The sequence below is a fragment of the Coccinella septempunctata genome, chromosome 7 (genome assembly GCF_907165205.1).
Source record: "Coccinella septempunctata chromosome 7, icCocSept1.1, whole genome shotgun sequence".
Classification (NCBI taxonomy): Eukaryota; Metazoa; Arthropoda; class Insecta; order Coleoptera; family Coccinellidae; genus Coccinella; species Coccinella septempunctata.
Window position 1 is genome coordinate 19,917,368 of NC_058195.1, and position 12,762 is coordinate 19,930,129.

The 12,762-nt window shown below is 37.6% G+C and overlaps 2 protein-coding genes across 2 annotated transcripts in view; both read left to right on the forward strand.

Annotated features, from left to right (window-relative positions):
- Positions 1-12,762, forward strand: part of LOC123316840 — a 70,430-nt gene that overhangs the window by 2,974 nt on the left and 54,694 nt on the right. The window lies entirely within an intron of this gene.
- Positions 4,356-5,675, forward strand: LOC123316841. Its single transcript, XM_044903094.1, has 2 exons — positions 4,356-4,403; positions 4,434-5,675. Exons 1-2 carry the CDS (start codon positions 4,386-4,388, stop codon positions 4,788-4,790), a joined length of 375 nt encoding a protein of 124 aa, XP_044759029.1. The 5' UTR covers positions 4,356-4,385; the 3' UTR covers positions 4,791-5,675.

Sequence of the window (12,762 nt, forward strand, 5' to 3'; positions counted from 1 at the left end):
TACCCAGTTTTCAATAGAATCCTGACAAAAAGCCCCATAGTATTCAAACCTGAAAAATATTTACTTATTTCTCCTTTTAAGGAGAGTCATCCGCTCCACAGAGAAATTTCCCTGGTGGCAGGGAGATTATACGGCGGTCTCTATTGAAAAAAGGTGTACCAGAGGCCGCAATTGAAGTCATAACTGCATCAATTTCCAAAGGAACCCTGAAACAATATACAGCTTGTTTTAAAAAATATTGGGAGTTTTCAATAATGAATAATCAGGATCCACTAGTCTACAACCTAGAACATTATTTGAATTTCTTAACAGATGTATTGAAAAATGGACATTCCTTCTCTGTCATTAACTCGTACAGATCGGCCTTGAATTTAATTTTTAGTCCTATGAGTTCTGTAGACGAAAACGTTATAATTAGATTTTTGAAAGGAATATCCAATATTATATATGCATCCACTTGGGATCCGGATCCTATTTTGGAACAATTGGAAAAATGGTATCCTTTAGAAACTCTGAGTATGGAGAATCTCACTTATAAGCTCGTAACTCTCATGGCTCTCACGTCTGTATGTAGGGTACAAACATTGGCGTTAATTAAGATCGAAAATATCAAAGTGTTAACAGAAAAAATTGAAATTAGAATTCCTGATAGAGTAAAAACATCCGCACGTGGAAGATGTCAACTCTTACTCATTTTCCCATATTTTGAGAAAAAACAGGAGCTGTGTGTGGCATCCACAATTGAATTTTATATTGAAAAATCATCATCCCAACGAAAAGGAGAACAGAATCTGATTCTCACCCATAAAAAACCAATTCACGCGGCCTCTTCGCAGACAATCAGTCGTTGGATAAAGAAAACACTACACATAGGTGGTGTAGATATTTCAATGTTTTCAGCCCATACTACTCGCCACGCATCAACTTCTGCTGCGTTTAGAGCAGGCGTAAACATAGAGCAAATCAGAAATACGGCGGGATGGACATCATCCTCCCACACATTCTTCAAATTTTATAATAGACCAGTAAAAGATTCCAGTGACACATTCGCTAAGGCTACAGTAAAATGCTGAGTAGGTCCTTGAGTCTTGAGTTTGTCGTTACCCTTACTATAACCAGATACTAGATACCTCATATACTTATAATATTTTGTTTTCTGTTTGGCATTTCTGAGTTGAATTGTACTTCAATGGAACTGTACATTAATTATGGAATAATAGCTATTTATGTATAATAACAAGTATATAAATTAGGTCTTTATGGACGAGTCCAAAAGTTTATGGCAGAGCGAGCAAAGCGAGCGAGGCCAATAACTTGGGCAAGTCCATAAAGCCTAATTATGTACGAGTTGCATACAAAGCTTTATGTTCGACTGCAATGCAGAAATTGTATTTTCCAAAATGGCTTATTACTGAAAAACATTAAGTGTGCTTTTGATTTTCCTACCTTAGTAACCAGCGACCTTAGCAACCTCAGTAAACACAGTTGTTTACTTCCTTAATTCTGTGACAAACGTCATAATCAAAGATTATAGAGAAGAAAGATAGGAAACGCCCTCATATCGCTAGTACTAAAAACCGACTACATTTTGGCCAGTGAAAACACATTTGACAATGAGATGGCGCTGAAAACGTATTATCAATACAGAAAAACTGTTTAATAACAGTTTTCTCTTTTATAATTGAGGGGCGCGAAATTCGAATTCTATTCCTTGTATTCAATTTCAATATTGACCTTGTTGAGACCAGAAAACAAACATCCTGAGCGACAAAACGAAATGATGGTTTTGTTTTGTGACCAGGATGTTAGTTTTCATCCGAACATTGTTTGGAATCGATTGGTATCAATGAAATACGCTGTTGAATGTGTGAATGTGATAAATTTCTATTTGCAATTTATAAAAAATTTACAAAAATTTGAAATTATGGACAACGAATAGAGCTTTGACTAGGATACAAGAGTACATGGTTATCTGCTATAGTTGCGTGAAAGGTGTTTTTTCTGTGAAAAAGTTTCGAATTAATAAACTGAGTTGAATTTTTACAATTTATATCAGAAATAGATATGAACCAATTTACCATCATAGGATACATATTTCCGTTACTTACATATTATTTACAAAATTTTCAGATCCTTAATTGAAAAAAACTTTACAGAGGTATACAAGCCTTGTATTCAAGCCCGTCAGTATAATTTCTTCATGCTTTTTCATGATTTCTTCTTGGTATGGTTTCTTTATGACACAATATACAAATTGATTGACGAATGAAAAATGGCCATCTGACTCTGACATCTCGCAAAATTTCAGATGTCCCTCAAATTAAAATTTTAACCAGTCTTAGGGCCTTAAAAACACATTTGAAACACAGATGGCGCTCACATCACTCTAGTCGCTTCGTTTCCTATCTTTCTACTCTATAATCTTTGGTCATAATAATCCAAAAAATGGATAGTGCTGGAGGAGAAAACGTAGAAAATTCAGCCGTAAGCGACAAAGAATCTTTCTTACCCACTAAATCTAAAAGTGCTTATGAAAATATGTATGCGGCCTATAACAAGTGTTGTAAAACGAAGGAAATTGTAAAATCAACAGAAGACAGTATTCTGGCTTATTCAATAGTGAATTGAAAGCTCACAAAGTTTCTTCGCTGTGGACTACATAGATGAATCAGAAAGTACTAAAATAAGTTTTGCCACCAGAATATTGGACCAGGAAGTAGTTGATCAAGAGTATTGCAGATCGAAAACTGTGCTTCCACTTCAAGCTCGACTTCCTCAGGCATGCATTTTTATGATAACAAAGAATGTGTTTTTAATATTCACTACCACACTAATGCTTAGAATAGTTATCCATAATTTTGTTTTAAGGTCGAAGTTCAATTCTTCTTCCTTGAATAAAGTGTTATTCGCATCTAGTATATTTACTCGACAGAATGATAGTGACAGTTGAGTCCAATAAAGTGGTGTCCAATAAAGTGGTGTCCAATAAAGTAGTCAATTATGGACACTAAACGAATTCATAAATGAAGTGTTTATGATGCAGTCGAACATAAACATTATTATTGTTGTTATATATCAGTTGAAATATGATTTGTCATATAATCTAGATCATTATATATTATCTCGATTATCTTTTATATAATGTTTCTGTAATGGTCAGAATTACAAAATAGAATTAATAAAAAAAAAATCGACCACTAGGTACTCTGAACATCCACAATGTGATAATTATATCAAGGACAAGCGAAGGAAAATTATAAGATTAATCGACTTACCTTAAGGAAGATTAATCCTAATTTTCCGAGCTTGTCCGAAGATATAATTACCCTACCCACTCTATACTACCCAAATGCGGTCAATTTTTTGTTTTTGTTTCTCCACTCGCACTCAAAGAATGAGATACATATGGTTCAGGGAGATAAGAAGCGGTGAATCAGGTATCCTAACTTTTTATTGGATTTTTTAAACTTCGTGCTGACAACGAGTAAGTTTCAAGAAACTACAATGTGATAATTATATCTTCGGACAAGCTCGGAAAATTAGGATTAATCTTCCTTAAGGTGAGTCGATTAATCTTATAATTTTCAACGCTTATCTCTACCCCTTACTGCTCGAACTCGACAGATCAAAAAACTGAACTACCGGAGATAATTTTTAGCATCGATGGTTTATTTCAAATTTCTTTGAAACGCAGATAGGCGCATATATAATGAAAGTTCCTATCTCTGGTTGTCAATCTGACCTCATTTCAGAGGAAGGGATAGATCGCTGCGGCCAGTAAGGATCGCTATCTGCAGATAGGATATTGAAACGAAAACAAGCACAGAATGACAGATTTGTCTATCCCTAGTACCTATTTATCCACCGTTTTGATGGATAAATAGGTTATTGAAAACGGCCGATAGGGTGTAGGGTTACCTACTATTTAAATGAGCGGACCTGAATTCTAAGAGCACTTCCTGAAACCCTGTCTTCTTTTTTTTCAATCACTTTCTTCATTTATGTAATGTTAATGTACAAGGTGCGGCACGGAGGGCGGACGTTTTTCAGATGGGCATAACTTTCCCCCACTGAGGACGAGAGAAGTGGGGAAGGTGCCGTTAGACTCGTGTGTTCCTAGCATTTATTTTTTTATATTTTTTTTTATCTCTTCATAAACTTTTTAGGGTTTTCACTCCCAATCTCTGAAACAAACTCAATTAAAAATGATATATATATATATATATATATATATATATATATATATATATATATATATATATATATATATATATATATATATATATATATATATATATATATATATATATATATATATATATATTTACTTCTTCGAAGACGTAAATGGTCGTGCTGTTACCGTGAACTCAGAGCGGTACGTCGAAATGATCAACAACTTCTTTATCCCCGAATTACGACGGCAACGTGTTCCAATCCGACGTGTGTGGTTCCAACAGGATGGGGCGACCGCCCACACAGCCAGAGCATCAATGGACGTTATTCGCCCTCTCTTCCCTGGTCGCCTTATTTCCAGGTTTGGCGATGTTCATTGGCCTCCCCGGTCCCCAGATTTATCCATATGCGATTTTTTCTTATGGGGACACCTCAAGGCTAGAGTATACGAGACCAAGCCCCGAACTCTGGAAGAATTGAAAAGGGCTATTCGCGTGGAAGTTGCCCAAGTTGAGAGAGCGATGTTGGAGAGAGTCTACGCGAACTTCCAAGAGCGCCTCCAGCACTGCATCACCGATTTCGGCCACCACATGCCTGATGTGATTTTCCACACTTGACTGTCTCAAATGCTATTTCCTTGAGAATCTGATTCCGTCAATGAATGTGTTTTTGAGTAAAAATTAACGCTTTTATTATTTTTTTAAAACCATCCATCCTCCGTGCCGCACCCAGTATATTAGCTGTGGCAACGGCGTTATGACAAACGACATTTCATGAGTGCCAACCTTACTCCGTTCTAGATACAAAAACTTGAGAAAATTATTTTATGGCCAACCGAGTGCTAAAATAAAAGTGAATGAAGAATACTACATGATTTTAGATCGGTTCGCTCAACAGAGACAGCTGCAATTTCCTTTGTTGGTTATGTATATGAATGTCTCGACACTGGCTTGCATGTGGCGGCCGTATTTTTCGACCTCTCGCGAGCATTCGATAGTCTTTCTTTTCGATTTACAATAGACAAGTGTTACAACTTGGGTTTTCGAGGTGTATTTTTGGATTGGCTCCAGAGCTATCTCGAGGGTAGATATATTTTTGTGAAGGTTGAAAGCTCTCTATCTGGCGAACATAATCTGAGTCTAGGAGTACCACAATGATCTGTCCTTGGGCCTCTTCTTCTTCTCCTCTTCATCAATGATCTTCCAGTTAGTTTGAGAATGATATTTCTAAATCTGCTTACGTGTAGAGGCTTTCCATCACCGATGAGGAAATTCGTAATGAGTCTCTTTGCTGATGATGTTTCGGTAGTGGTTTCGGCCACAACATTCGATGAACTTCAGTCTCTATGTCAGCTTCTGTTGGAAAGTTTCGTGATCTGGTGTCATAAAAATAACTTAATGATAAACATATAAATAAAACCGAATGTGTTTACTTTACAATTGGGCCTAGTGATCGTGTGCTGGTGCTTCACCATTTGAATAATATCATCCAATCTAAAAATGGAACTAAATTTCTTGGCATTCACTTCGACAATAATTTAAAATGAGGTTTGCACATTGATTCTGTATGCAAAAAATTGAATATCCTACTACGCTATGAATAGGGTGAGAAACTCACTTTCCCTCGAATCACTCATAAATACAGCTCGATCTATAGCCACTTATCGTACAATATTCTACTATGGGGAAACTGTCCGGACGTTGGAAGAGCTTTCATAATACAGAATAGTTATTTTCCTATCAAGTGCGGAAAGTGATACTTGCCCGCACGAAACTGCCGTTGCCCGAACGATGCGAAGCAGAGTTCGGGTAAGCAGTTGAGTGCGGGCAAGACACTTTCCGCAAGAGTTAGGAACAATATTTTTTCTACAAGCGCTTGAAATATATAAATATAATAATATATCCATTGCACGATACAGATCATATCTCATTTGATTAATTCATATAAAATGACAGACGTAATTCTGCATGTCGTTACCATGGGTTACTCATCGTTGACGTTCGGTGCATAGAGACATGATAGAATTTAATTTATTCTATAAGATTTGCGTGCAGGAAAAACCCCTGCTAATCCATTCCCGCACGCAAATGCGTGCGGGAAAGAAATAGCAGGCGTTTTTCCCGCACGTTTTGGAAAAGTGACTCTTTGCAACTTGAAATGCGTGCGGGAAAAAGGTTGAACGCGCACGCTTGTAGAAAAACGTATTTTACGTATGATATTCAATATACCTCCACGTTCGTCCTGTGGACCCCTATTCGTGGGAAACAATATACTAACTTTACCATCCATTTTCATTTTCAAGTGTCTCTTACATGTGAAGGAAAATGAGGAAAGTGTTGTACAGTTGTCTAGTTTTCACCATTATGGTACCAGAGGTGGGAGAATGTTATTTGTGCCCAAGCATAGAACGACTAGGTTTGAGAAGTTTCCTTCCTATCAATGCATTAAACTTTACAACCATCTGCCCCACAATATTCAAAATCTTGATTCCAGCAAATTCAAAAAAGCTGTTAAGAAGTTAATGTTAAATAGATGTTACTATAGTGTAAATGATTACCTCAATGATGTCATAGTCATAAGCTAATGTATGTATGTATGTACAAATTATCAAAACGCATTTTCAGTGGAATGTAAAAGAACTGTGTTATTTCTATTATATATTCATCCCCTCATTCTTAATATTTGAAACAGGAAATATTCATACTGAATGCAATTATACAATACGGTATTATATACATGTATTTTATTCTTATACGAAAGAAATTCATAACAAGGGCTGACCTGTACTAAAGCGACTGATACTTGATCTTGATGATATGTCCATTGAGTTTTGATACAGTTCGATTTTTATTCTTTACAGTTTTATCATGTTTGTTAAAGATTTCTGTAACGCAGGAGGTATGTTGCATTCCCAGTAGATGTCATGTTATAAGATCCGTTAAATTCAATTTTGCATTAGAATTAATATGTGTAAACGAGTAAATTTTTTTTCTTCAATTTTTTTATATCGTTTATTTCTTGAGTCGAGTTGTACATTAGATTCATTTCAAATTTCGTTCTTTTCCATCGTAGCCGTTGCACAGTGAAGATAATTTAAAAATTTCGACAAACAGTAGAGTTTATTGAACAGCATTTTCGAGTATTTTCATAGCTGAATTAATTCTGCTGATTAAATCGTTAGCAATTAAATTTGGATAGCCAAGTCGAATTTTATTCAACTGCAATTGAGTGAAAGAATCCTCGACTACGAGGGTAAGTTACATGCAAATTAAATTCAAAATTAGTAAATCTTTTTTTCTAATTTCATCCTCAGATTTTTTTTACGTACTGCAATTTTCACCTTTGGACTTATTTAAACCCGTTCGAGTTTTGGAAAGGAAATTTTGGGGTGAATGGTGCATACCTCCTGGGTCTTATTGGTTTTATGGATCATAGCTTGTCTAGGAAAGATTCACTCCATACTTGGTTTGGTGCGTTTCACTTGCAAGGGGAGTTCATCCTGATTCAAGATAAGTTCCTTATCATACCTGGTTATAGTAGCATTCATTTCTTTAATTATCAGTTGTCACTTCAGTATTGATAACAAATAGTGAACATTGTTCTAAGTGCCGGTATTTCACTTACCTACTTAGTTTTCAATAGCCATTTATACAAAATTTTCAAAATTGTTCATAAAATTTTACCCTATAGTATTAAGGATTTTTTGTATGTAAAGGTTAATCCTGTAGTCAATAGATTGGTTAGTATGCAGTTATGAAACCTGAGTTTTATTATAATTAACCTCATAAATCCTGAACATCAACTTCTTCTTTCAACCAATTCTGGATCATGAGGTGATTGATGTGATTAATAATTCAAAAAATAGCAAGTGTTCTGGAATAGATAATATTTCTGCGCGTATACTGAAGAAAATAGGAACTGAGATCGCACCCCATTTCGCCCATATAATGAATTTGTCAATAAGCTCGGGCGTATTTCCCAATCTTTTGAAGAAAGCCATAGTTTTGCCAATTTACAAAAAAAATGATGTACACGATATTGCCAATTACCGACCAATCTCCATCCTTAGCGTCTTCTCGAAGGTTTTTGAGAGAATTGTTTTCAGTCGAATGACGAACTATTTAGACAAATACAATATATTGGACACCGCCCAACACGGCTTCAGATCAGGTCGCTCGACTCACACGGCAGCTTCATCTTTCGTCGAGTTTGTACATGGTTGCCTCGACAAAGACTTATTCGTAGCCGGACTTTTTTTTGATTTATCAAGGGCTTTCGATAGCCTCTCCGTCGAGTTCATCATTGATAAATGTTATAACATTGGTTTCAGAGGCATATTTCTAACATGGCTTCGAAGTTATCTAGTAAGTAGAATCATACTTGTCAAGGTTAACGAATCTTTTTCGCAAGAAGAGAATATTAATCTAGGTGTACCACAGGGGTCCGTACTCGGACCACTTCTTTTTTTGTTATTTATTAATGATTTACCTGTAAATTTGAAGAACATGCTATTTTTGTTATCAGGTTATACAGATTTCAATTTATTCCTGAACATTTTAAGATTGGTCTTGTTTGCTGATGATACCTCAGTTGTGATCAGTGCCAAGACGTTCGAAGAATTACAGACTTTATGTCAACTGTTGCTGCAGTGTTTTGTAGACTGGTGCCGTAAAAATAATATAATAATTAATATCAGCAAAACTGAATGCATCCATTTCCAAAATAGAACTGATGGTCTCAATAAATTTACTTTACGGTTTTCGGATTATGTGATAGAAGCTGAAGAAAGTGCAAGATTTCTGGGAATCTATCTTGATCAGAACTTGAAGTGGTGCTCGCATGTACATTCTGTTTGCAAAAAACTGTATAGCTCCTTTTATGCTATGAGTAGAGTTAGAAACTTAATTTCCCTACAGTCTTTGATGAATGTATACTACAGCCTTGTGTACAGTCACATTCTTACAATATAATGTTATGGGGCAATTCATCTGATGTTTGTAGAGTGTTCGTAGCCCGAAAACGGATTCTGCGCATGATGTTCAACATTCCACCTCGAACTTCATGCAGACCTTACTTTAAGGATAACAATATTTTGACTGTTGCATCTATATTCATCTTCCGGTGTCTTTTGTATGCGAAAGAAAATGAAAATCATATCACAAAACTCACAACATTTCATAGTTATGACACCAGAAATTTTAGAATTATGTCTTTACCCAAGCACAGAACTGCTAAGTTTGAAATATCGCCCTTGTATATGAGTATGAAGCTTTTTAATCACCTTCGAAGTGGTGTACAGTCGCTTAGTCTCAAGGAATTTAGAAAAGCAATTAAAGATACACTTTATGTAAAATGTTACTACACTGTCGGTGAATACTTTTCCGACAGATTGTAAATGTTCAATCATTATATATTTTGACTTGTCCTATGCATGTATAATGTCTTACAGGATGAATAAATTTATTATTATGACTTTAGCCTTGCGGCTTTCACACTCCTCTCCAGAGGAAAATTCACTTATCCCAGATATCTCAGATATCAAAAGGATTAAGCTCTGTTGGAGCCCTTTCCAGGTTTTCGGGCTCGTGGTGGTGGTCGGGTCCGGGTCGCTCCTCGGCTCCCTGCTGTAGGTTGGATTCCTGCTCCACCCGCACTTCCTGTCGAAGCAGACGGTGTTCCTCTGCATTCCCCATGTACTTGCGTACAGTTCTCGCCGTTCCGAGCAGTACCGCCTTCTGCATGACTATAAACATTTTCGTCCAACTGAAGTCTCCTCAAGTTCTCTAGTAGTTTCTTCGGTATCAGGCCTGTAGATGAAATGACAATAGGGATGGTCTTTATATCTTTCAGCTTCCACTGTCTTCTGGTTTGTTCCTCGAGATCTCTGTATTTTGAAATTTTTTCAGTGTGCCTATCTAGGAGATTGTTATTATTTGGAATTGCCACGTCGATGAATAGTGCTGTATCCTCATCCTTATTGAGCAATATGAGGTCTGGTCTATTGTGGGTTATTTTCCGGTCTGTGAGAACCGTGCGATGCCAGTAGAGCTTGTGATGTTCATTTTCCAGCACAGCATCAGGATGGTTATTGTAATAAGGAACCTTTTTCGAAGTTAGAAGTTGATGTTTTAGTGCCAATTCTTGGTGAAGAATCTTGGCAACAGCATCATGTCTATTTTTGTACTCCGTGTCCGCGAACTTCTGACATCCCCCGGTGATGTGCTGGATAGTTTCATGTGTCGCACAGCCATAACGACAGCTATCGTCCGCCACTGAGGCATCCTTGGCGATGTATTTCGTGTAATTTCTTGTTGGAATCACCTGATCCAGGATGGCGAGCATGAAGCCCTCTGTCTCAGGAAGCAACCTTCCGGAAGTCAACCAGTAGTTCGACGCAGATATGTCGACGTAATCATGGTTGACCTCGTTCTGGTTCCTCCCATGCGAAGGTTTGCCAATCAGTTTCTGCATTTTACTTTCTGCAGAGTGTTCGACGGTTTCCAAGTGATCCTGTTGTAGCTTTAATGGTGTAGAACTATCAGCAACACAAACTACTCGATGGAGTTCTGACGAAGCTGCCTTCCTCAAGAAATATTTTCGAAGTCCTTCAATTTCCTGGGACATACGGTTGGACAAATCAACAATTCCTCTACCCCCAAGATGTCGTGGCAGCTCTGTCCTTTCTATTGAGCTTTTGGGGTGATGTTTATTGTGTTTAGTCAGCATCGTCCTTATTTTTCTCTGTAAAGCTGCTAAATCGGTGGTCGTCCAAGAGATAATACCAATTGAATATCTCAGCGCCGAGCAAGCGTAGGTGTTAATCGCTTTTATCAGATTCTTGCTGTTAAGACCAGTTCTCATTATCCTCCTCAATCTCCGGGTAAACTCCTCCGTTAATTCTTTCTTCATCTGGGTCTGATTGATTTTTCTTGCCTGTTTTATGCCTAGATACTTGTATGTGTCTCCTTCCTTTAATGCTTCAATTTCTGCACCTTCCTTGAGTTTGAACGTACCATCTTCTATTTTCCCTCTCGTTATGTTGAGCAGTCGACATTTTTCAAGTCCAAACTTCATTTTAATGTCTTCCGAGAATCCTTCCACCATTTTCAGCATCAGTTGCATTTGTTTTTTGGTAGATGCGAAGAGTTTCAAGTCGTCCATGTAAAGGAGATGCTGCCGCTCTTGATGGAAAATCCGTAGTCCGTAGAATTCAATCTATGAGACAAGGGATTCAGGGCCATGCAGAACCAAAGAGGGCTCAGCGAGTCTCCTTGGAAAATTCCGCGTCTTATTGGAATAGGTCCTGTTGTAATGGAGCAATCTGCTGCTTTCATTTGAAGACTAGTACGCCAGTTTGACATGGCGTTTTTCAGGAACTCAACAATATTGGGATCCACCTTGTAAATCTTCAAGATCGTCAAGAGCCATTCGTGAGGTATAGAATCGAATGGTTTCTTGTAGTCTATGTACGCAGCGTAAAGATTCCTTCGCTTGGAGAACGCTTGATTGCAGATAACTGAATCTATTATTAGTTGTTCTTTGCAACCTCGGCTGTCTTTGGTGCATCCTTTCTGTTGCATGGCGATGATGTTATTCCTTTCGCAATGGTTGTGAATTCGGTTTGAAATGCACGATGTGATTAATTTGTACATCGTTGGAAGACATGTGATTGGTCGGTACTTGGATGGGTCTTCTGTATTCCTTCGGTCTTCAGGTAACAGGTATGTTGTGCCATGTGTAAGGAATACTGGCATTCTTTCAGGATTTTCAATGACATCATTTATTGCAGAGGTCAATTTGTCATGCTTGATCCGAAGTTTCTTAATCCAGAAGTTCTGTAATCCATCAGACCCAGGTGCTTTCCAGTTGTGCAGTCCTCTGATAGCTGATTTTACTTCCTCAATTGTGATCATGTCATGCTGCATCGGCTCATATTTTCTAGCTTCAGATTTTTCATTTTCAATCCATCCGGTATCTCCATTGACCTGAGGTTTTGTTGATAATTGTTCGGTCCAGAATTGTTCAACGGCTTCCTTTGGTGGTAACTTTCCATTTTCTCCATCAGACGATGTGAGTGACCGGTAGAAAGTTTCTTCCGACTTTTCGAATGAATTATTGTCTCTTTTCCGGCTATAGTTGCTTTTATATCTCCTCAGGCGTTCTGCATACAGACTTAATTTTTGCTTCAGAGTGTCGAGGCAATGGTGAGCTGTAGCATTCTCCGTCTCTCGTTCTGTGTGTGTCCTCTTTCTATCCATGATCTCTTTGGCAGCTTTCACAACCTTCCTTCCTCGATTCCCGTTCAAGTACTCCTTCAGTCGTCCAATGTCTCTTCTTAGCCTTTCTGTTTTGTGTTGAAGACGTTTCTGCCATGCTGGCGCGTGTAATTTGTGTAATTTTGGACCATCGTTGTTCGTTCGGCGAGTTTTTGCCCCTATGGTTTTCGCTGTCGTTAGCGCTGCACAGTGAAAAACTAGATGCAGATATTCCAATGAACTTCCGATCTGTAGGTACTCAGGTAAAACGTCCCTAATCAAGATGTCGATTATAAGTGACAGTTTCTTGGATGTATTGAGTCGTGGTGGTGCT